The sequence below is a fragment of the Heterocephalus glaber genome, unplaced genomic scaffold (assembly GCF_053883595.1).
Source record: "Heterocephalus glaber isolate CG9 unplaced genomic scaffold, H.glaber_assembly_v1.0 deba00001564, whole genome shotgun sequence".
Lineage (NCBI taxonomy): Eukaryota > Metazoa > Chordata > Mammalia > Rodentia > Bathyergidae > Heterocephalus > Heterocephalus glaber.
In genome coordinates, this window is record NW_028258351.1 from 19,553,039 (window position 1) to 19,576,412 (window position 23,374).

The following is a 23,374-nucleotide window of genomic DNA, read 5'->3' on the forward strand; positions in this document are numbered from 1 at the left end:
GCAATGAAAGCGGCGGCGAGAGTTTGGTCTCGCGGGCTCGTGACGTCATCCATACAGGCGAGGAGGGGCGGGGAGGGGAGGGGAGGGGAGGGGAGGGGAGGGGCGGTGAGCGGGACGCTACCAACGGTTTTCGTCGTGAAGCGCTGCGTGAGGAAGGGGGTCTTTGTCTTGCGCCACCCGAGCTCCGGGGAGTAGTGGGGAGCGGGGGCAAGCTTTCTCTCCACCTTGGTAAATTCGGGGTTGAGGGCTGGAAGTGCGAAGAGTAGTCGGAACAGGGTGGTTGCGGTAGAGATCTCAGAGCACCGTGCTTATCGGGAACATCTGAGGGTGTGACTGAGGGTTCACAAAATTTTTCTGGGGTGATAGGGAGGGAGCGACTCTCAGGATCCCTCCTATGGCTTTCTTGCCTGGAGGGGTTGGAAGGATTTTACAAGGGATTTGACCCGAGGAAGCGTAGGAGGGGAGGGCGAGGCGTGAGGCAGTTACTTCTCTTGCCAGTGAACCCAGTTGAGGGACAGGCAGTGAGTTTCTTTTCAGTTTGCACGTTCTGTGCATGAGAACTGAAGAGCTCAGTTGGCCAGGGAAAGCCTGTCCCCAAGCTGACCTGCGGCTTCCAACACTCTAGTTGGGTGGAGGAACCGCGCTCCTCCTGTTGTCCTCCCCCAACCCTCCTGAGGTCTGGGTCCACGTCCTCCCTGTCTTCTGTACTGCATCCTCTTCCACCGTTCCTAGGGACTGGGGAAAGGAATGCCTTTGCCCTCTCCATGGCCTCTGGAACCAGGAGAAACCTTTCCTTTAACCAGAAAGCCTTGATACCTTTATTCACCAAGGATCCACCAAGGACTCTTTCGCCCTTCTCCCAAATCGTCCTTCTCTATGAACTTTTCCCTCTGGCTCACCTAAAGTTGAACCAGGAGTTCCCAGCTTTCTGCTGTCTCCAGTTGTCTTCTCCCTGTACTCATGGCCACATCAACTACCAGCCCCAGTTCACCTCTCCGGGCAGAGGATCTCCTGAGTGAGTCATCAGAACCCCCTGGACTGAACCAAGTGTCCTCTGAGGTGACCTCCCAGCTCTATACTTCTTTGCACCTCAGCCGTCAGGCAGAGGCCACTGCTCGAGCTCAGCTGTATTTAGCCTCCACCTCCCCACCTCCACATGAGGCCTTAGACAGCCTGGCTCAAGAGCTGAGTCGCAGCTTGTCAGTCGGATTAGAGAACAACTTGAAGAAAAAGGTGAGGGTGTGTGTGTGTGCGTGTGACTTCGGGACCTCTAGAGTACTAAACATGAGAGTCTTGGGATTGCAAGTTAGCTCTGCCGAGATTTGAATGGTTGCTTGCAGAATTTGAATTTACATTTTACTGTGTAGTAAAACGTTTCTGAAATCACATGTTTGTGAGGGAGAGAATGATCTGGAACACCATAATTTGGAGAATTGTGAGAATATTTTGTCAGAGACATCTATACTTTAGGATACGTTGGTGTCCTGTGATTGGGATCTGGACACTGGAAGGGGGGGGATAAATTTTTTTGGTTCCAAATGGGGGGGCGGACTTAAAGATAACAGCAAAATATGCCAAAATCCTTCCAGGTCAAAATTATTTTGAGTGCATCGTTTAAAATTTGCCACACAAATCAAAACATAGTCTAATCAATTAAACATGTTACAGAGAAAATATTTATTGTGGGTTTTTTTGTTTTGTTTTGTTTTTGGTACTGGGGATTGAACTCAGGACCTTGTGCTTTTGAGGCAGGCAGCAGCACCACTGAGCTAAATCTCCAGCCCCAGAGAAAATATTTATGTTGGATAGAAAAGGTGTCAACATCAGTCTGCAGACTGGTTAGAACAGCGATGGTGAACCTTTTAAAACTTTCAATGATACAAACAGCCTGCTGTGGCACATGTGCCATAGGTTTGTCACCACTGGGTTAGGACTTTGAGAGTTTAAAATGTGGTAACCATGGGCTACACAGCCTTTAGATTGAGCATTTGATCTTAGTTGGCAAGAATCCCCACCACCCTTATACCTAACCACTTTACTCGTTTGCACTGCTTTTCTGGCTTCAGTAGGCATTTGGGTGTCTGACTCAAGGTTAAGACATTCCTTATTGGGTCTATCACTTTTGCAGTGTTTCTGGTGCTGGAGTAAAAACCTATATGCTGTATTTGAGTTTTTAGTAAGAGATGATGAGCTGGGGGAAGAGGGAATATTTAATGACTACTTGTTTTTTAAATTAACAAACACTTAGCCTTTCTGTGCGTATAATGGTATAAAAGTTTCATATGTGGGTGTTTGACAAACTGAGATGCTTGCTGTTTATTCAGTTACAGAGGGGAAGTAGTCCAGTGTTTGCTTCCAAGTGTTAGAACTGTCAGTCAGGTTTGAACCATCACTCTTTTGTTCAGTGGGGATATAACTAACTTTCAAGCTTTTGGTTTGGGAGTTTAGATAGGTTTGATTTTGGATATGTAAATAGTTGGCTACTAAATTTGGTCAGATTTCTCCTGACTGGTTGTTCCTAAATTCTTAGGATATGTCCTAGTAAATTACACTTTGTGAATTGTCATGTGTAATTGTTGCATTTCAGATGTACCTATTTTGATAATTTTAAAAAAATATTTCCACTTGAGGTATCTGTTTGCAGGTCAGAAAATGAGAAATGTAATTGTAATGTAAAAAATGTAAAATGAAATGTAAAAAACAAAACAAAAAATCTGTAAATAAAATCAACTAAATCCAAAAAACCCCCACAAAAAACCTATATGCTGGCAGTAGATAGATTGTAGATTGTACAGGTTGCATCTGATTTCTGTGTTTGATCCGCCCCCATCCCCAGGATGGTTTTAAGCATATCTTTGAGATGGAAAGTGTTCGAGGTCAACTCCAGACCATGCTCCAAACCTCACATGATGCAGCCTATCGTGAGTAAGCCCCTCCCCTAGTGCTAGAGCCTGGATGTAAGGAGTGAGGCAAAATGGAGAGAAGCATGGAGGGAAACCTAGACCTCTGAGACAGATTTCAGGAGAAAATGCATCCATTCTTTGGGAGCCAATTTGAGGAGTGGGAGAAGGAGAATGGAAGGCTGTCTCCTCTCTTCTCTGTCAGATAATGCCTGTTCCTGTCTTTACCTGACCCTAGCCATGGGGTCTCTTGGGCTATGTGTAGGGGACCCCCTCACTGCAGGTGCTGGCATAGAGAAACGGGAAGAGGAGTCCTTTGACAGTGACAGCACAGCTACCTTGCTCAAGTGAGTTCTCTTTGGGTGTTTTATTGGAAATCTGAGTGTTCTAGTTCTTAGTTCTCTCTTGACTACGATGTACCTCTTAGGGACTTAAGAAGTTTGTCACTTAGCTTTTAGTTTTTATCATTTCTTTCCTATCTTCTACCACCTTTATTCCTTCCAGAACCTAAATGGTCATCATCTGCCTAGTACCTGGCTTTCTCTCAACCTTAGTCTTTTTTCTCCTGGGAGAGTTAACTTGTTTCTGTTGAGACTGTTACTGTAGGGAGCGTGGTATGAAGGAGCACTGTAGAATGAATCACAGGCCTATGTGCTATTTATGGTTTTGGCACTGTCTAACTTTATGATTTTGGGCACATCTCTCAACCTTTCTGGATCTTATTTTCCTTATTTGTAAAACGTCAAAGTGGAACTAATGGGTCTCAAAGGCTTTTCTAAACCTAATATTCTGTACCTGATTTGCTCAGCACCCAGCTCCTGCAAGACATATCTCCACCCAGTTCAGCACAAGCTTTGGAGGAGTTGTTTCCCCGCTACACCAGTCTTCGACCGGGGCTCCCAGTTAATCCCCCGGATTTTCAGAGGCTGAGAGATGCACTGGATTCAGAGCATACCCGCCGCAAGGTGAGGCAGAAAAGCTTCCTTCTAAAAGCTGCAAAGATTAGAAAAGGGACTTGAGTGCTGAAAAAGGCTGAGAGTTACAAGCCTGAAAGCTGGGACTTTGCTCAAGTGTTTCTTCAAGGAAGCCCTCTTTGATCATCCTGTGTAAAGTGATGCCACTTCCCCTCCAGATAGTTACTCAGGTCACTTTATGATTCCCTTCATATAACTTCTCACTGTTATATATATTGTTTGTTCTTCCATTTAAATTTTAGACTCACCAAGGGCCAGTAACTTGTCCTGTCCATCACTGGCTCCCTATAGTCTAGAACAGTGATGGCAAACTTTTTACAGCTTTCAGTGATACAAATAGCCTGCTGTGGCACATGTGCTATACCACCATTCGTCTAGAATATCCTTATCACACAGAAACACCCTATATGCATTTGTTGAGTGGACAATGAACTTTGCTGGTGTTTGCAAAGCTCTAAAGCTATTGGTGATATAATGAGCCTTATTTCCATGAGCCTAAGTCTTAATATCTGAAGGGGACAGAGATGGACAAGGACAAGGAAAAGTCAGAATCTCTGGTTGTCATTTCTGGACAACCATTGTCTTCCCATGTTTTAAACTGGTTGGGCACAAATGAAAGTCTTCCCTTTTATTATTGGTTTGTTGAATCATTGTGTCCAATGAGCTCCTTAAAGTAGAAATAACTTCCCACACTCTGTAGTGTGGGCTTCTACACCTCTGCCAAAAGACTTATGGAATTTTTTTTCTCAGGATTCCAGGAAAGGGAAGAGTCTAGAATCTAAGTAACTATATGCTGAGAAGGTAGAGGAAGTCTTGGGCCTTATGTTCCTGTTCAGAAATTCATGATTCTCCCTCTCCAAACCTATTCTGTTCTTGTAATCCAGATTCCTTGATTTCAGCCCATTTTCCCTTAGAGAAACTAGAAAGTTTGGTGCTGTGGTCAGACTAAGCATGAGAAAGACTCAAACTCCTTATTCTTCTTCCCAGCATTGTGAACGCCACATTCAGAGCCTGCAGACCCGAGTTCTAGAGCTACAGCAGCAGTTAGCTGTGGCTGTGGCTGCCGACCGCAAGAAAGATATCATGATTGAACAACTGGACAAGGTGCCCGGGGTAGCATAGGGTGGTGAGTCTCTCCAAGGAGAGTCTTAGGGAGTAGTAAATGGGTCCAGGGATGTAGCTCAGTGGTACTGAACCTGCCTGGCAAGTGCAAGGTCCTGAGGTCAATCCCCGGTACCAAAAAAAAAAAAGGAGTTGTAAACGAGGGGGGTTAGGGTTTATTTCTTTGTGCATGAAAAGAGCTAGGGTAGGGGGTGAGTTTATTTACTGTTGGGAGAAGGTGGCTGTTGGCCTTGCCCCTTTGGGTAGAAAGAGGACAAAAGGTTATTTTGAAATTCCACTTCATTTGCCTTTCTGGAGACCCTGGCCCGAGTGGTGGAGGGCTGGAATCGGCATGAGGCTGAGCGGACAGAAGTGCTTCGGGGACTACAAGAGGAACGCCAGGCAGCAGAACTCACCAGAAGCAAGCAGCAAGAAGTAGGTGACATGGATCATATGGCATTAGAACCTAGGTTACAGATCTCTTGAAAGAAAGGGACAGAAATAGTTCTCGAATTAGGGTTCCAAACAGATTGACCTCCATCTTGCAGCAGCTATCCTGGCAACTCTTCTTGTCCCTCTTTTCCTCTCCTTTCAGTATTTCTGCTGTCAAATTTAGATTGTGGCTTTCCAGTTTTCCCCACACCATATAGTCTTCTCTTTGGCCTTCAACTCATTTAATTTACTCTAAAGTTTGAACTTTACATTGTTATTGATTTTTCAAGTAGAGCATAGAGCAGTTTCCCTCATTTCCTCTGTCTTGTGTTCCTCTCTCCCTGAAAGACAGTAACCCGCCTAGAACAAAGCCTTTCAGAAGCCATGGAGACCCTAAATCGGGAGCAGGAAGGTGCCAGACTGCAACAACGGGAAAGAGAGGTGCTGGTAAGGAGGCTAGGATGTGATAATTCCAGTGGAGGCTGTTAGTCACTTCTTGAGAGTGAAGGGCTATTGGTGGATTGTGGGAATGTTGCTGGTATTGCCAAGGCTTTGTTCCTTAGAGCACTAGTTCTACTAGATATTTTATCAAAAAAGGCTGTGATGCCAAGTGAGTTTGAAAAACTTGGCAAAGTATATCCTCACTAAAACATTACCACCATCTTGGGAATTGTTCTTGTTTGTTTGTTTGTTTGTTTTTTGAAACAAAGTCTCACTATGTAGTTCAGGCTGGCCTTGAACTCACTGTGTAGAATAGGATGGCCTTGAACTTGCAGTGATCCTTCTGCCTCAGCCTCCAAAGTGGAATTGTTTTAAAATACAGATTTGTGGGGGCCAGGGATTTAGCTCAGTGGTTCTGGCGCCTGCCTTGCAAGCGCAAGGTCCCGAGTTTGATCCCCAGTACCCCCCAAAAATATATATATAGATTTGTGGGACCCATCCCAAGGACAGATTTTTATTTTTGGTGTCAGGGATCAAACTCGGGACCTTGCACTTGTGAGGCAGGCGCGGTGCCACTGAGGTAAATCCCCAGCCCAGGACAGATGTTTTTTGTTTTGTTTTGTTTTTTATGCTGGGGATTGAACCCAGGAGTCTGACACGCTGGGCAGGCATTCGACCACTGAGCTATACCCCCAATCCTCCCAGAGGTTTTGATTCATTAGTATGTGGCGGAGTTGGAGAATTCATGTATTTTCAGAAATTTCCCGGGTGATTTTATTCAGCCTTTTTTGAGAACTCTTGGTCCAGGATATACCCAAAAAGATATGAGATCCCTCTGGGAGACTGAGGCAGGACAATTGCAAGTTGAAGACCAGCCTAGGCAACTTATCAACATAGTGAGACGTGTCCCCAAAAATAAAAAGAGGGCTGATGATATACCTCAGTGTGAAAGCCTTGCTCTCTAGTACCATAAAAACAAACGAAAAAGGTATAGAAAAGTATGGGATAAGACTCATAAAATTTCTTGGAACTGAAATGATCAGATGATTATCCAAGGGAGTTGGTACCCAGGTTTGGAACTTGCTGCTTGCATGACACATGCTTGCTACATGCAGACTGACACCTGTGGTCTTAACAGGCTACATCCAGCAGTGCTGATGTTGGTTGTTCCTTGGCTAGTTTCTGACTATACACTGGCTTTGCTAGTCTTTGTGGAGTTTCTTTTGATGGTGGTGGTGATAGCTATTACATGTTGAGTATTTCCTGTGTGCCAAACAGTGTGCTAAATGCTTTACATACACATTTTACTTTACTCCTCACAAGGTGGACCCTGTTGTCTCCATTTTACAGATAGGGATATATGCCTAAGAACACATCATAAATAAATGATAGCTAGGATAGAGACTATGATTTGAATCCAAGTCCACCTAACTCTAGGGTAGGAGTTCTTATCTATATTTTAATCCTTTGAGCTTATCAACTGTTATATTTTCAATGAGCATAATTCTTAGCAGGAAGGTTGTATGGTGGCAGGTTGCTGGTCCTTTGAGGGCCTACTAAAGATCTTGTTTTTCCCATGGGGCTTTAGGAAGAAGAAAGGCAAGCTCTGACCCTGAGCTTGGAGGTTGAACAGCAGCGGAGTCATGCTCTGCAGGAAGAGCGGGATGAGGCTCGGGCTGGGCAACTCAGTGAGCATCGGAAGCTGGAGACCCTTCAGGTTGCCCTGGAAGAAGAGCGACAGGCCTGGGCCCAGCAAGAGCACCAGCTTAAGGAGCGCTATCAGACATTGCAGGGGGAGAGCCAGGCTCAGCTGGAAAGAGAAAAGGTAAAAGCAGCATTTGGAAGATTTGGGAAATGGGAACAATTGAAGGGCAAAGTTACCAAAGGGGATGGGATGGCAGAATGTGGGGTATAAATAGGGGCAGGGATGGAGAGTGGAGAGCTGTATGTGGAGACTAGGACCAGCGGAAGGACTAGGCCATGAAATACATGGTAGGCCAAAGAGTAACATTAAACAGGGAGGAGGAAATAGTCTACATGGGAGCAGAGAGAGAGGAACTTGGTTTTAGTTAGGGAATGGGAAGATGGGAATAGAGGTAACTGGAGACAAGAGATGAGGTATGTCTCACATTTGCTTTCCCTTTGTAAGGGGAACAGCCAGAGGGAGGCCCAAGCAGCTCGGGAAGCCCAGCAAGAGTTGGCATTGGTGCAGTCTGAGGTGCGGCGGCTGGAAGGGGAGCTGGACACGGCTCGGAGAGAGAGAGATGCCCTGCAGCTGGAGATGAGCTTGGTGCAGGTCAGCAGGCAGAGGATGCTTGAGGGTTTGTTTTTATATGGTTGAGAGAAGTGGTTCTGAGGCCTTGGAGTCATGGCTGATAGCCCATTTCAGATATTTTGGTTTTTTTCATCAATGGTTTCTGTATCTTAAACTGTTTCTTCTGTTTTACACTCAGAGTGGTTTCTCATTGAGTGACAATTTCCCACAGTATCAGACTGACCTAGTGGTACTTAAAGGAGTAAAGAGAGTCAATCTATTCAAAATTTTAAAAAATCTATTCAAGATAGTTTGTATTATTTTTAAGATTTTTTTTTTTTTTTTGAGACAGTGTCTTGCTATGCAGTTCAGACTGGCCTTGAACTCACTATGTAGCCCAGGCTGGCCTTAAATTCATGGGACTCTTCCTGCTTTAGCCTCCTGAGTGCTAGGATTATAGGTGTGTGCCACCACACGTGGTAGTTTGTATTATTTTAGAAGAGATGACACTACACTTAGTGGGTCAGCTGTATGAACGGGTGAAATCTTTTGTCAGAGATCTGATTCCAATCATAACAATTTGCTTTGTAATTCTTGGTACTTAAATAACTTCTGTTAATTTCTGTGAGTAGGTTGGGGACCCAGGAGATGAATGATTATTTTATTTACTTATGAGATTTTGATAACCTCTCATGGCCTGGCATAGAATAATACCTACAAATTATTTGTCAGATATAATTAGACTTTTGAAAATGCTTTCCATGTAGCTAATGCAGCAAACTTTAACTTTAATCTAGTCAGACCCTTGCCATGTAGTAGAACAAGGCTTGGCAAACCTTTTCTGTAAAGGACCAGAGAGTAAATATTTTTGGCTTTGTGGGTCTTGGTCTCAGGTACAGCTATTCACTGCACTGTTGTACCGCAGAAGTAGCTATAGATAATATGTAAATGAGCAGGCATGTAATGTTCCATAAAACTTTATTCACAAAAGCAAGCGGAGGAGGGCTCACATGGGCTATAGTTTGCTGAAAAGGTGGGAGAGCACTTTGTTCTAAATGCATGGTGGAGGCATAACATTTAAAAAAAAGCACTGAGCTGGGAGCCAGGACACTTAGTTATGCTCTGACTAGAATTTTGGCCTTTCTGGGCCTCTGTTTTTATGTGCAAAATGTGTGTTAAGGTTAGATGAATTTCTGAGAGCAAGTCAAGAAGTAGAATTGAATGGTTAGTTGGGAGTAAAGAAGTAAGAGAAGTTCAGGATGACTCCAGGTTTCACACGGCTCAGGTGGGCAGGAAATATAATAGGAAGAAAAGGTTTGAAGGTGTATTGTCAGCTTTTTGTTACTGTGACCAAAATATATGACATATACAATTTAAAAAAGAAAAGACTATTTTGGCTTACAACTTCAGATGCTTCACTCCATGGTTGATTGGCTCTAAGGCAGAAATATCATAGTGGAAGAGTATAGTGCAGGAATGCTGTTCACCTCTGACCAGAAAGCAGAGAGACCCAGAGAGGAAAGGGCTGGGGACAAGATGTAGCCTTCAAAGGCATGGCCCCAGTGATCTACTTCCTCCAGCTAGACCCCACCACCAATAAATAGCCCATTCAGCTATGAACTCATTAATGGATCAATCCGTGGGTGAGGTTAGTGCCCTCACAATCCAGTCACTTGTTTAGGTCTGGACATCTCTTGATCCAGTCAAGTTAACAAGATTAACCATCACAGAAGGTAAAAGCCAAATGAGTTGAATTTTGAGTGTCTTCTACCTGAGGTGTATCCAAATAGAGCTATCCATCAGGTCACTGGTATATGGACTTAAAGTCTTGGAAAAAAAGTCTAGTCTAATGAGAGAGATTTAGGGAATGTTAAGATATAAATGGTAGCAAAAAACTAATCTAAATATAAAAGTTAATTATACACATGGAATGTTAGTTTACAGAAGAAAAGAACAGAAGATCAGAATTCAAGGAACTATTCCACCTTTATGGGCAGAGTAGTTAGCTGAGACTGTCAGAATAAGAATGAGAAGAGGCTTGGGGACGGGGCTGAGGGAAATAAGTTTGTCAAAGAGAGGATTGACTTACACAAAGACTGAAAAATAGTTGCCATTGGATTTAAAATTAAGCTCTGTAAAGTACTGTAGTAGAAGTCAGATTTTAGTGAGTTGAAGAAGAAATAGGTGAGAAAATGGAGACAGCAATCATAGACCAACTCTGTTTATGGAGCTTTAATTGAATAGTTACTAGGTTTCAGGTGTTCTGCTAGGGATAGCAAGCATGTTATTTCTAACACATATCAAAGGATTACTTAATGTGTCCCTGGGTTAATAAATACATTTTGTTTGTTTTGGTATTGGGGATCGAACTCAGGACCTTGCGGAACCACAGAGCTAAATCTCCGGCCCTGTTTTTGTTTTTTGAGACAGGGTCTCTATAATTTAGGCTGGCCTTGAACTCACTACGTAGCCCAGGCTAGCCTTGAACTCCAGGCAGTCCTCCTGCCTCACCCTCCAAAGTGCTGGCATTATAGGTGTGAGCCACCTTGCCCAGCAATAAATACATTTCTTTTTTTTTTGGTATCCAGTGAGAGTTTATTTCATGGTTTGTGGATAGTGCCTTTTCTCTGAATATTTGCACAGTGGTAGGGGTAAGGTAGTTGTCTGGGAATAAATACACTTCTTAAGCAACAGATGAATGGTTAAAGAAAATATGGTATTTATACGCAATGGAGTACTACTCATCATAAGGAAGGACAGACTTGAGTTATTTGTAGGAAAATGGGTATACCCTGAGACCGTAATGTTACTTGAAATAAATCAGGCACACAAGCTTAAATATTGCAGTTTCTTTTATATGAGAAACACAACATATAAATAAAGTGCAAAATAAATGATAGACAATAGGAAAAAAGAAAAAAAGTTATTATAATCCAGCATAGCCAGTGTATCTAACAGTGTACTGGGTATGGTGGCTCGTGCCTATAATCCCAGCACTGGAGAGTCTGAGGCAGGAGGATCACTGCAAGTTCGAAGCCAGCTTCGGCTACATAGTGAATTCAAGGTCAGCCTGAATTACATAGTGAGTAAAAAAAAAACCTGTCTCAAAAAAACCAAAAAGTAAAATAAAATAAAAGTGTACCTTGATTTAGTATAATCGTTTTGTGTGTTTTATGTTTTTTGGCCTGTGAGTCTGACTGTTAATCTGTGTTTGTGATAATTAACTTGATAAAGACTTGTAAAATAAATTTGATGCTGGCCAAAAAAAAAAATCTAACAAAAAAGGAGGTGGAGGGCAAGGGGAGAAAAAAGAATTGAGATGTGTTATGTACATGTATCAATTCCCCACAATGAATGTTAATCATTATGTTCTGCAAACAGGTACTAATAAAAATTTTGAAAAATACATTTCTTAACCTAGGTGTGGTGGCGCACACCTGTGATCCCAAGTACTCAAGAGGGTGAGGCTATAGGATCGCAAGTCTGAGGTCAGCCTAGACTACATAGACTGTATCTCAAAAACAAAACTAAAAAACAAAAATGAAAAAGCATATATACATATACATATGATATATTTTTTTGTCTGAAGTTATTTTTACTTTTGTATACATACATGATATATGTCACTTAATAAGAACAGGAAACTTATTTCATTCCTGTCGCAAGATTGTTGTTCTTCATCCCTTAGGCAGAGGAGGGGAATGTTGGTACTGGATTTTGGCTACATCATATCCTCCATGTCTTCTAAGCAACAGGATTGAGTGGTTACCCTACCTTGCTTCACTCCCAGGCCCGGTTTGAAAGGCAGCGGATCCAGATGGAGTCAGAGCTGGCTGTGCAGCTAGAGCAGCAGGTGATGGAGCGGATGGCGCAGGCTCAGGAGAGCAGCCTACGGCAAGCAGCCTCCCTGAGGGAACATCACAGGTACTTGGGACTTACTGTTGCTACTTCTCTTGGCCATAGCAGGTATTGTCAGTGCCCTGCCCACGTGTTCTTAGTGTCCTTTGTGTCCCTTACCATTTTCTAACCACTGGCTCCCGGTATACTTTCACTGCCATCAGCCAGGACCTCAGTGCCTCTTGAGAGCCAGGGCCTGCAGATTTTCTCCTGTAGGGAGGAGCCCTTAACCATGAACTGAAGAATGCGGGATTACAAAGTGCCCAGCTTGCAGGGACTTTGCTGAAGTGTGACCTGTGCTGTCTCCAGAGCTGTCCTGTGGGACTAAGTCTCTTCCCTATCCCAGTTTCACTTCTCTACCTTTACCATTTTTTTTTTCTGGAAATGCTCCTTAAATACCTCACTTTGTCATAAATTCTTGTCTTTGCCTCTGTGGAGCTGATCCTGAGACCCCAGCTTTGTCCTTCCCTTTTCCTAGCCATGGCCAGGCTGGGTGACTGGGAGCAGGCCATCTTCCCCTTCAACCGCACACATTCTTTTTCTCATTGATCATGTCTGTCTCCAGTCTCAGCCCTGTTTTCTCACCTGTGCCCTTCTAGGAAGCAGCTGCAGGACCTTAATGGACAGCACCAGCAAGAACTGGCCACTCAGCTGGCTCAATTCAAAGTGGAAATGGCAGAACGAGAGGAACGGCAACAGCAGGTGGCTCAGGACTATGAGCTCAGGTGCTAATTCCTGGAGTATCCTTTTAGACCTCAGCCCCTTCACCTTGGGTGGAGCCTGGATTGGGAATGGTAAAGAGCTGCCCCTCTTTAGATCCTCTGTCCTCTTCTAATTGGTGAACTCCTTTCAAAGTCACAAATATTTGACATTCCATCCTTGCTTTTATCCTTCACGGCTCTGCTCCCTTAAAGGCACTGAGTCACCTCTCCCCACTTTCCTTCAGACTGGCACGGGAGCAAGCACGGGTACGGGACCTTCAGAGTGGGAACAAGCAGCTGGAGGAGCAGCGAGTGGAGCTGGTGGAACGGCTCCAGGCCATGCTGCAGGCCCACTGGGATGAGGTCAACCAGCTGCTCGGCACTACCCTCCAGCCTCCTAACTCTCCAGTAGGCATTGCCCCCCCGAGCTAAGCAGCTAGGATTGTGTGTAGATTCCTTCTGTGGAAGTGTAGCTCCCTCCCCAGGGAAGTTGTAAGGAGGGAGCACATCAGGATGGAAAAAAACCTGTGGACTTATCTAAAGCACAGCTATTTCACCAAAATGAAGCTCTTCCCTATGGCCATAGCTTACCTGGAGTGGCCCCACTCCACTGGGCATAACTCTTCTCCCAGTCCCCAGAGATGATGAATCATATGTGGTACTCATTTGGTAGAATGACAGCTGAATTAATTATGGAAGTAAGGGCTAAAAATTATCACTAAGTCTTGCACTAGAGTAGAATCTTACCCTTAGCCCTTCTTATGTTGGCATCTTTTACTTCCTTTTAATTATGAAATTTTTATTATTAGCTAAAATATTTTCTAGAGTAGGTATTAACATGCAGATGGTTAAAATCCAAACTGTTTATAAGAAGGTATACAGTGAAAAGTTACTCCCATCCTGTCCCTGTCTCCACTCCCCAGGACTCCTTAGAAGCAGCCACTTAACTGGTGTCTTGACCATCTGCCCTCCTTCCCCATCCCACTCCAAATCCTAAATAGCCCTCTTCTATCTGCTGCTGTGTGACTTTTTAATCAACCAGCACTTACTGATGAATATAATAATTTCTTATATTTCGCATCTGCAGTGTTGTAGTAAATATCATTAAAGTATATGTCTTTGTATATGGTACCTATAAAATCTTTAGAGATAGAATTATAAGATCAAAAATGAGCTGTTTGAAATCTGATAAAGTCAGGCATGGTGGCACATGCCTATACTCACAGCACTCAAAGAAAGGCTGAGGAATGAGAATTATGAGTTCAAGGCCAGCTTTGGCAATTTAGTGGCCCTGTCTCAAAAAATAAAGAGGCGGGGTATAGAAATGGCTAGATATTATCCAGTCTCCTTTTAAGAAAGCCCTAGTACAATAGTTTATAATCTTTTTTGCTTTGTTTTTGTTTGTTTTTGGTACCGGGGATCGAACTGGGACCTTGTGCTTGCGTGGCAGGCACTGGAACCACTGAGCTAAATCCCCAACAATAGTTTATAATCTTATTCAAATATTTGTACTGTGTCTTGTCTCTCTGAACCCAGTGGGCTTTTAACCTTCTTCCCATCTCTTTCCCTGCTAGGTTCCTCCCACTGGGCCCTCCAGCTCTGATCTCCCAGAGACAGAGAAGGGGGAGAGGAGGATCTGGACCATGCCTCCTGTGGCTGTGGCCCTAAAGCCTGCGTTGCAGCAGAGCCGGGAAGCCAGGGATGCCAGGGACGAGCTGCCTGGAGTGCCTCCTGTTGACTGCAGCCCCTCCCCAGACCTTAGCCTCCTTCTGGGCCCCTCTTTTCTGAGCCAGCATTCCTTCCAGCCTCTGGAGCCCAAACCAGATCTCACTCCATCCATAGGTAACTGAGAGCAGAAGCCACTGAGGTTCCCCTTATGTGCACTGATGTATTGGCCCCCTTACCTACTTCCTTTCTGATGGGGATGTGAGCATTTGCTTTCCTAGATGTCTTAGTGATCATAAGTTGCAAGGAGAAGAAACCCACTCACACTGATTCAGATAAAGTGAGCTGAGAGATCATGGAAATGTGATGTAGTGCAGCTTAATGGAATGAGAACAGGGGTGCCATTGGAAACTGAGACAGCTGTCCCCTGTCTGTTCCTGCATAGGAACTTGACTCTGCCTCATCATACACACGTGCACCTTTTTCTTGCTAAACCAGCATATTTTCTCTCTCTCTCTCTTCCTCACAACTTTGGCTCATACATGGGTTTGACCAGCCATCACCCTGACAGTAGCGCAGATTCTAGGTATTTATAGAGACATTGGCCTCAGTTTCTTGGGTCAAACTTAAAAGGTGGCCACATGGTAGGTTGGAAACCATCCACCAGATTGGCTCACCTTGGATGTGGGTGTCCACTCCTGGTTTAGTCAGCTGTCACTTTGATGGATGGGAGTACAAACATGACAGCCTAGGATGAGTTAAGAATTCAGGATGAAGCTGGGCATAATGGTATATTCCTCAAACCCCAGCTACTGAGGCAGGAGGATCACAAGTTTGAGGGTAGCCTGGGCTTCATAGCAAACCCTGTCTCAAATTAAAATTTTTAAAAAGTGTTGGGGGTGTAGCTCAGTGGTTGTGCACTTGCCTAGCATGTGCAAGGACCTTCCTTCCAATCTTCAGTACCTCCTTCCAAAATGAGTGTTGAATTGTATTATAATTATATCTAATAAGAATAAAAGATTGAGAGTCATATTGTAGTGAAGAAGCAGAACATGTCTGTTCTTTAAGGAATTTATTGTACTATTTAATTGTTTAGTTTGAGTGTCACAGCCTTTTTCTTCTGACTTGTATATTAGAAATCAGTTGTGCCATTTCCCAGTCACTTCCAACCCTTCTCTCTCCAGCTCTTTTAAATTTCGCTTGTCATCATCTCTTGGCTGTGATGTCCCTCTACATTTAATAGTGCCTTTTCTTTTGGGCGTTTGGTGAGTGGTTTGTGGAGAGACCCTTTTCCCCTACAACACATGTACACCTATGCCCATCTATTTCACTTTATAGCTGAAGACTTCTCTGCACTTGGGGCCTTCCAAACTGATCACAGAGCAGAACGGCCATTCCCTGAGGAAGATGTAGGATCTGAGGGAGATGGCTTCCTAAAGCAAGGGCTGCCACCTGCTTCTCAGCTGGAAGGCCTCAAGAATTTTTTGCAGCAGGTAAGATATTCTACCCAGACAACCTTGTTTTCTCGTTCCCTTATTTTCTCTTTTCATTTGATGAATCCAGGACTATGGCTTCTCTTTAGGAACAATTCTTTGTCCCAGCTCTATACTCTGTGTATCTCATTCCTAGTATACAGTTCTCTTCTGGAACTTAGGCCACTGGCTCTACGCCTTACTTTACCACCCTCTACTACCCTCAATATCTAGTTTTTTTCTCTATTAGTCCTCTAGAGAACCTTACAGTCTTGTCCCCCCCCCCAGCTGCTGGAAACAGTACCACAGAACAATGAGAGCCCCTCTGTTGATCTGCTGCCTCCCAAGTATGGTGAGTTCCAACTCTGAGGAAGGTTGAGGATGTGCCTGGAAGAGGTGGGAGCTGGTGATCTAAGATGGATGGTTAAGAGCTGTTAGATGGGAGGATTTCCTTGGCTCTGTCCTATTCTTCTTTCTTGGATCTCTTTCTTTTTGCTAGGTCCCCAGACTGTGCCATCTTGGGAAGAAGCCTCTCAAGTGCCACGCCTTCCACCCCCTGTCCATAAAACCAAAGTCCCTTTAGCCATGGCATCTAGTTGTTTCCGAGTCCATGAGGTTCCCTCTTCCTATTCACAAGGCAGTGGTCCCAGCACTGGCTCCCCAGAGAAAGGTAAGAAGGCCATGGTTTATTGGGGTTGGGGGTTGTGTGTAGGGGGCTCTTGGATATGGATTTTAAGGCCTTCTGGATTCCTGGGGAGAAGGGAGGAAGGTGAGGAGAGGGACCCTCAGGCCATCATTGTTACTTTGCCAACATGTCTCTGAGGTGCAGATGGGCTCAGCTCCTCAAGGCAGCTGATGGAGATGTCTCAGCTGTTACGACAGTACCAGGCTCGGGGCTGGGGGACTCTTTCTGCTGAGGACCTGCTGCTGTGCTTGAAGAAGCTGGAACATGGCGGGTATAAGCCTGGGAGGAATTTGGATTAGGAAAATGGGCCAGGCAGGACAGAGGGTGTGTGGGTGTTGTGCATCGAGTAGTCTTTTGTCCATTTCTGAAGAGAAAAGTTAGGGATGAGATGTAGACTCAGAGTCTTTACTTAACTGCTCCTACCTTTCTTTTGTCTTTTCATTTCCACTGCTCTTTTCTTTATTTCTAAAACAAAACAAACCTCTTCCCCATGTCTCTGTACCTTGGTGTTTTTCCTGTCTTTACTTTGCAACTCAAAACCCAGAATCCTAGGGTTTTAGCTTATCAATTGTAAGGCCTTATTTGATTCCACTAATGTCATTTCTTATTTAATCCCCAACTCCATTGAGTTTATTCTTATTTGGGAGCATTTCTTCCAGTAAATTTTGGGTAGCATTATGATAGGCATCTTCCCTAGCCTCATACCCTTGATTTGTTTGGCAGGACTGATAGCCGAGGGGAGAATGTCCCCAGAAGGAACCCAGACTCCCGCTTGGGTGAGATCTCCCGGAAAGAGGTGAGGGAACATCAGGCAGAGACCAAGGGAGGACAAGGCTCTCACTGACCACTTCCTTCAGCTCTTCTTTCATCTCTCCACTCTTTGGCTGGCTGGCTTCCCCATTGCCTGGCACCTCCTGTCCTTGGTCCCACTGGCTGGAGTGTGGACTTTTACTTGTGATGATTGGTTATGGGTGGAGCATGGACTTTCTTTCCCCTGTGATGATTGGTTCTTACCCTTTCCATGCACCATGACTTCCTCAATGGGATGAGGGGATTGAGAATATATGACACTATTTCTTCTCTTTTCCTTCAAATCTCAGATCCCTTCACAGGCTGTCCCTCGCTGCCTTGCTACAGCTCCTAAGTCTGATAAACCTCCTGCTCGGAAGAAAAGCAGCCACCCTACCCCTAGCAGCATGAGGAGTCGGGGAGGAATCTGGAAATGAGCTCCTGCCCTTTCTCTGCTTTGTTCTCTTGTGGTTATTTTAATAAACGCTTAGTAGTCTGTATTAGAGTCTCTGACTCAGCAATTTGGAAAATGGAGATTTTTGTAGGAAGCTACTTTGTAAAGAACCTCTTTCTATTTGAATATGTGTTTTATATGTTTTGTTTATGTGTTATTTCCCATGGGAAAAGACTGAGTGTTTTGAAAAAAGACTGTGTGACTAGACTTTAGAAGTGTGAGTGAGCTAGCATTCAGTGTTTAAAGAGTAAAATGTACTGGGCTATTAACTGGTAGTGGGATTATGGATGGTTATTTATTTTTTATACATTTTTATATTTTCCAAATTTTCCAAAATGAGTATGTTACTTTAATAATCAGAAAAAATAATCTTTTAATAAAATAGTAAGTTATTGTATGAAATATTTGAGTAAAAATGTGATTGTTGGGTAAAGAGTTTTGTCCTTTAAGAGCAGACAATTCTTGTAGGTTGCGTTGGTGTTATTCAGACTGGCAGATTCTGCTCCAGCCTGTAGATGTATTATGGTTGTAATCTTCACTCTTGCATTTAAGACATGTATAAAAGATTAGCCTGCTGGCAAAAAGGGGGGAAACATCCATGTTTCCAAATGCTTCCATCCTAATGCTCACCAAAACCATCAAAGAAAAAGTGTTAAAAAAGAATATAACATCTACCTGAAGCTAAGAAGGACCTTAACTTCAAGGCGCAGCACTGAAAAACAGTATAGTTTCAAGTAAACTGAAGGAAGATGCTTTAAGACCTTCACACAGGAACCCACATACTGCTTCAGTCCAAGCTGCAAAACTGAGCCACTGCTCTGAAGTACAGTGTAGGTAGCGACCATGGGAAGTGCAGATCTGAAGGGCCTGGTCCTAGGTGGGTGTTTGAGGAACAGAGTTTGCTAGATACTGAGGAGGGCAAGGCCCTTTGATTTGGTCCTGAATTAGTTGATCAGATTTGGCATAGACATGATAGAATATAGATTCACAAGGTGTTTTATATCAGTAAATGTCCAAGTTTTCTTTTCCTTCCATCTAAGTTCCCACAGGAGGGATAGAGGAAGAAAAGATGAAGACGAGTGACCAGCATTCACATGAATTCTGCTCACCTGTGTGCAGGACAGCTCAGCCCCACGCTGCTCTGTTTTCTGGCACACACAAGCAAGGAAACCAAAAGCAAATGGATGCAGGGGTAGTACTGGGCCAGGGGAGTTTTTTTGAGCTCTATCTGCTTATGGAAATATTTGCGTTTCTATTTTTTACCACTTTCTGTGATATAACTCTCATCAGGGGTAAAAGATGGTTTTCTACTATTTTTAAAAATTGGTAAAATGAACACCCAGTTCATTCTCTCATTATCTCCTGGATTCCAACTGTCATCATCATCAACATGCCCTACATTTTTTTTTATTTGAAACACAGTCTGGAAAATGTTTCCTGTAACAACTCTCTAAAACAAAGTCAGAAAAGGGCACAGTGCTGACTTAACTATTTTATGAAGTAATAGCAAACTTTGGTTTTTAAAATTTAGGTATTGTACCCACACTAAAAGTCTATTCTCTGAAGACCACTGGGAGGCTGGGTAGGAAGAGAAAACCCACAGCCAAGCAGTCCACCACATCTTACCTCCATAATTATTTTGGGAATAGTCTCAGAAGGGGGGGAAAATGTTCAGGGAAAAACTCAGATGCAGAGAAAGTGGGTATAGCTCAGGCTTTGCTTGGTGTGGATGGGGTGTCAATGTGGGGTTTTTTTCTCCTGAGAATTCTCAGCCATGTATAGTCAGAGGTGGAGGAGGTCTGGCGGGTGGAATCCACTGGGGTGAAGGCTAAGTGGCTGTCACAAACTCAGTGGCACAGAGGGTTTTGGGTAGTTTCTCTGTGGTCCAGAGCAGTGAGGAGTCCTGCTTGAGTCTCAGTTTCCCTCCATCTTGTTGCAGCATTTGTGCTGTGAAGCAAGATCATTGTAGAACTCACAGCTGCAAGCAGGGTAAAAAACTATGTCCAGTGTCTTAAGATCCATACTTGAAGATGCCACACATCCTTTTCATAATTTCATTGGTCACCTTGTCACATCTTACTGTAAAACAGAAGTGTAGCCTAACTGGGCTGCCAAGCTTGTACCTATAAATATTATTATGCAAGAACAAAGGAAAAAGGAGATAATGGATCTGGCCAGCTAACAGTGTGCTCTTCTGAGGGTTGGGGCCTCCCTTTGGAAAACTGAAAACTAATAGTTGCTGAGACAACCCATGTCAATAGTATTAGTAGTAACTAACTGCAGTTAAATAAAAAACACATTAGATGTGTAAATTAGTCCAAGCTTTAGAATGAACCAATTAGCCCCTACAAAATAGAGTTAATATAAGGCCAGGGATTTAGCTCAGTGGTTTCGCTGCCTGCTGCGCAAGCGCAAGGACCCGAGTTCAATCCCCGGCACAAAAAAAAAAAAAAGTCAGAAAATAGAGTTAATACAGAAAAAAGAATTCTAAGCAGTATTCTTATTGAGAAAAGAAAGATGGTATGAAAAGAAGTAGTCATAGAAAAGGGATTTTGGTTTAAAATTAAAAGTACCAAAATACAGTGGACTCACTGGAAATCATATTTAGAAGAAAATATTCAAGAAATCTCCAAGTTTATAAAAGGTAGAACTATGTAGATTTTGAGGGCTGAGGATTAAGCTCAGTGGTTCCGTCACCTGCCTCACAAGCACAAGGTCCCACATTTGAGCCCTGGTACCAAAAAAGAAAAAGAAAATGTGTAGATTTTGAGAACAAAAATTGAAAAAGAGTGGTTCCAGGTGAAAAACATATCTAGTTATAAAAATGGAAAGTTCTGATTCTGAAAGTGTGGTTGAGTAGAAAGCTCAAAGGGCAGTCCTACTAAATTACAACTATGCATGTCCTACCGTTAGGGAAACTGGCTTTGCCAGGTGTAGTGGCCCATGCCTGTAATGCCAGCACTTGCTTCGAGTTCAAGGCCAGCCGGGACTACATGAGTTTGAGGCCAGTCTGAACTATGTAATGAGACCCTCTTTCAAAAAACCAAACCAAACCAAACAACAACAATGAAACACAAAAAAACCCAAAACTGGCTTTTTATTACATTGCTGTGCTTGCTAGAAGTAAGGAAAATTGAATTGTATTTCTAGCAATAAGGTAGACCTAAATTATCCAATTGACCCTCCTGTTAAAACAACTTAAAAAATGAAAGATTAAAATATTTTTTAAAAGTCTTAAATACATTGTACTGGCAAGAAAGAAAGAAAACCCAAAGCCTTTAAATGGAACACTTAAAGTGATTTTCACTTTGAGGGTATTAGTAGAACTGGATTCAGCCTGTGGCTCTGTGTGTATTTGTGCATAATGGATTTATCCCAAGAATCAGAAGGTAGTTTAACAAACAGGTGTAATTATTTACATCAACATCATTTACTAAAGGAGAAAAATACCATATGATCATCACAGTTGCAATGACATCATTTCATAAATGCAGTGATATTTTATAATTATAAAACCAAAAATAAGTACAAAAATGTCCAAACAAGAATAATAGAAGAAAACTTCAACCAAACACCTGATAAAAGACATCTACAAAACACCCACAGCAAACTCTATTTATTTATTTATTTATTTATTTATTTATTTATTTATTTATGGTAGCGGTGGTGATAGTACTGGGGATTGAACCAAGGATTGCTAAGCTATATCCTCAACCCTTTTAATTTTTTGTTTTTAATTTTGGGGCAAGTTCTTCCTAAGTTCCTCAGGCTAAACCTGAGCTTGTGATCCTCCTGTCTCAGCCTTCTACCCAGCTGGGATTACAGGTATTTGCCTCCATGCCTTGTACAAGTGTAATTCTTCATGGAGGATGGCAGGAAACATTTTCTTCAAAGCCTTTTTAAAGATTAAAGATGCCCTTCTTTCCTGCCTCTATTAGTATTGTGGTGAGATTCTACCTTGTGCAGTATAACACCAGAACTACAAATATGAAAAAGTAGTACCATTATTCACAGATTATATAACCATCTTCACAACACATGTATAAGTTCAATGAAATATTTAAAATATATGATACATTTAGTTGAGCATGGTGGTCACACCTATAATCCCAGCACTCTGGGAGGCTGAGGCAGGAGGATCACAAGTATGAGCCTACCCTGGACAACTTAGTGAGACCTTATTTCAAAAATTAAGAAATTTAAAAAAGGGCCAGGGATGTAGCTCATGTGAAGGCCATGTGTTCAATCCCCAGTACTGCAACATAAATAAATAAATAAATAAATGACATTAAATTTATATGTATATTTCAAATGATAAATTAACATCATGCTATGTTCACTGTTGGATTAAAGGGTATATTAAAATTTAAATGTTACATTAAAATGTAAAGAAAACAGATAAATTTTAGCACAAATAATTTCAATAAAAAGTGTTAGCTTAACAAAAGACTTTAAAAGGGAGAGGTACCAACAGGCACTTCATGGAAGAGCAACCCCAGATAGCCAGTAAACGGTGGGAAAGACGCTCAGCCCACTGGGAAGGAAGGCAATGCAACTGGAATCTAAGTGAACTCTCACTTCACGCCATCAGGTAGGCAACACTTTTAAAGTCCAAGTGTATCAAGTCTTTCTGATGATGTGGAACAATAGAAGCTCTACTTATGCTCTGCTGGTGGAGAAAAGGACAGGATGAGTAGAGCACTTGGAGAAACATTTTGGCATCACCTGGTAAATCTGATGATGTACCCACTCTACAACATGGTAAGTCCATCCTTGGGCATGCACCTTGGAGAAAACCTTGCTCCAGTGTATACCAGAAGGCAAGTGCAAGCAAGCCAGAGCAAAAATCTGTAAACAGCTGGGCATGGTGGTGCGTGGCTGTAATCCTAGCACCAGGAGCCTGAGGCAGGAGAATTGTGAGTTCCAGGCCGGCTTGGGCAACTTGAGGAGAACTTCCAATGCTGTTGTTAGGAATGTAAACTAGTACAACTGCTATGGAAATCAGGATGGAGATTCCTCAAAAGCTAAAAATAGAAATAGCATGTTGATCCAGCTATATCACTCCTTGTTATATTCCTGAAAGAATTAAAGACAGTGTACTATAGTGATCCTTGCATACTCACGCAGTGCAGTTCATAATAGCTAAGCTGTGCAAACAGCCTAGATGCCCATCAATAGATGAATGGATAAACCAAATGTGGTATGTATACATAGTAGAATATTATTTAGCCATAAGGAAGAATGAAATCATGTCATTTGCAGGAAAACAGATAGAATTGGAGACTATCAAGTTAAGCAAAATAAGCCAGACTCAGAAAGTTAAGTATTGCATAGTTTCTCTTATATGAGCAATCTAAAAATAAATAAATAAAATAAAGGAAACTAGAAGGTAGACTTTTAGAGATGGGGAAGAAGATTGTGGGAAGGGGTAGGAAAGAGGGGGTGTAATGGGAACTAAAATAATTGAAATATATTATATACAAATGCCTATATACCAAACCAATTCCACTATTCTGTATTACTAATATGCACTAAAAATCTCCCCAATGTGTTCACACCTAACAAAATTAAAAATTTTAAATACCATTCATATTGCATGAACACAACAG

The 23,374-nt window shown here is 42.8% G+C and overlaps 1 protein-coding gene across 9 annotated transcripts; it reads left to right on the forward strand.

Annotated features, from left to right (window-relative positions):
* Window positions 1-89: 89 nt before the first annotated feature.
* Window positions 90-18,167, forward strand: Cntrob (centrobin, centriole duplication and spindle assembly protein). Of its 9 annotated transcripts, none has more exons than XM_087191786.1 (19): window positions 90-1,233; window positions 2,837-2,921; window positions 3,166-3,247; window positions 3,709-3,865; window positions 4,862-4,978; window positions 5,294-5,410; window positions 5,756-5,854; window positions 7,437-7,673; window positions 7,998-8,144; window positions 11,893-12,026; window positions 12,599-12,724; window positions 12,946-13,108; window positions 14,275-14,542; window positions 15,704-15,858; window positions 16,126-16,189; window positions 16,337-16,507; window positions 16,667-16,793; window positions 17,246-17,318; window positions 17,623-18,167. In XM_087191786.1, the coding sequence occupies exons 1-19, from the start codon at window positions 961-963 to the stop codon at window positions 17,746-17,748; spliced, it is 2,721 nt and encodes a 906-aa protein (XP_087047912.1). In that variant the 5' UTR covers window positions 90-960; the 3' UTR covers window positions 17,749-18,167. The 9 variants fall into 9 exon arrangements, with proteins under 9 accessions (XP_087047912.1, XP_004857520.1, XP_004857522.1 ...); XM_004857463.3 differs by having other exon boundaries at window positions 95-1,233; window positions 3,106-3,247; window positions 16,661-16,793; XM_004857465.3 differs by having other exon boundaries at window positions 95-1,233; window positions 3,139-3,247; window positions 16,661-16,793.
* Window positions 18,168-23,374: the final 5,207 nt, after the last annotated feature.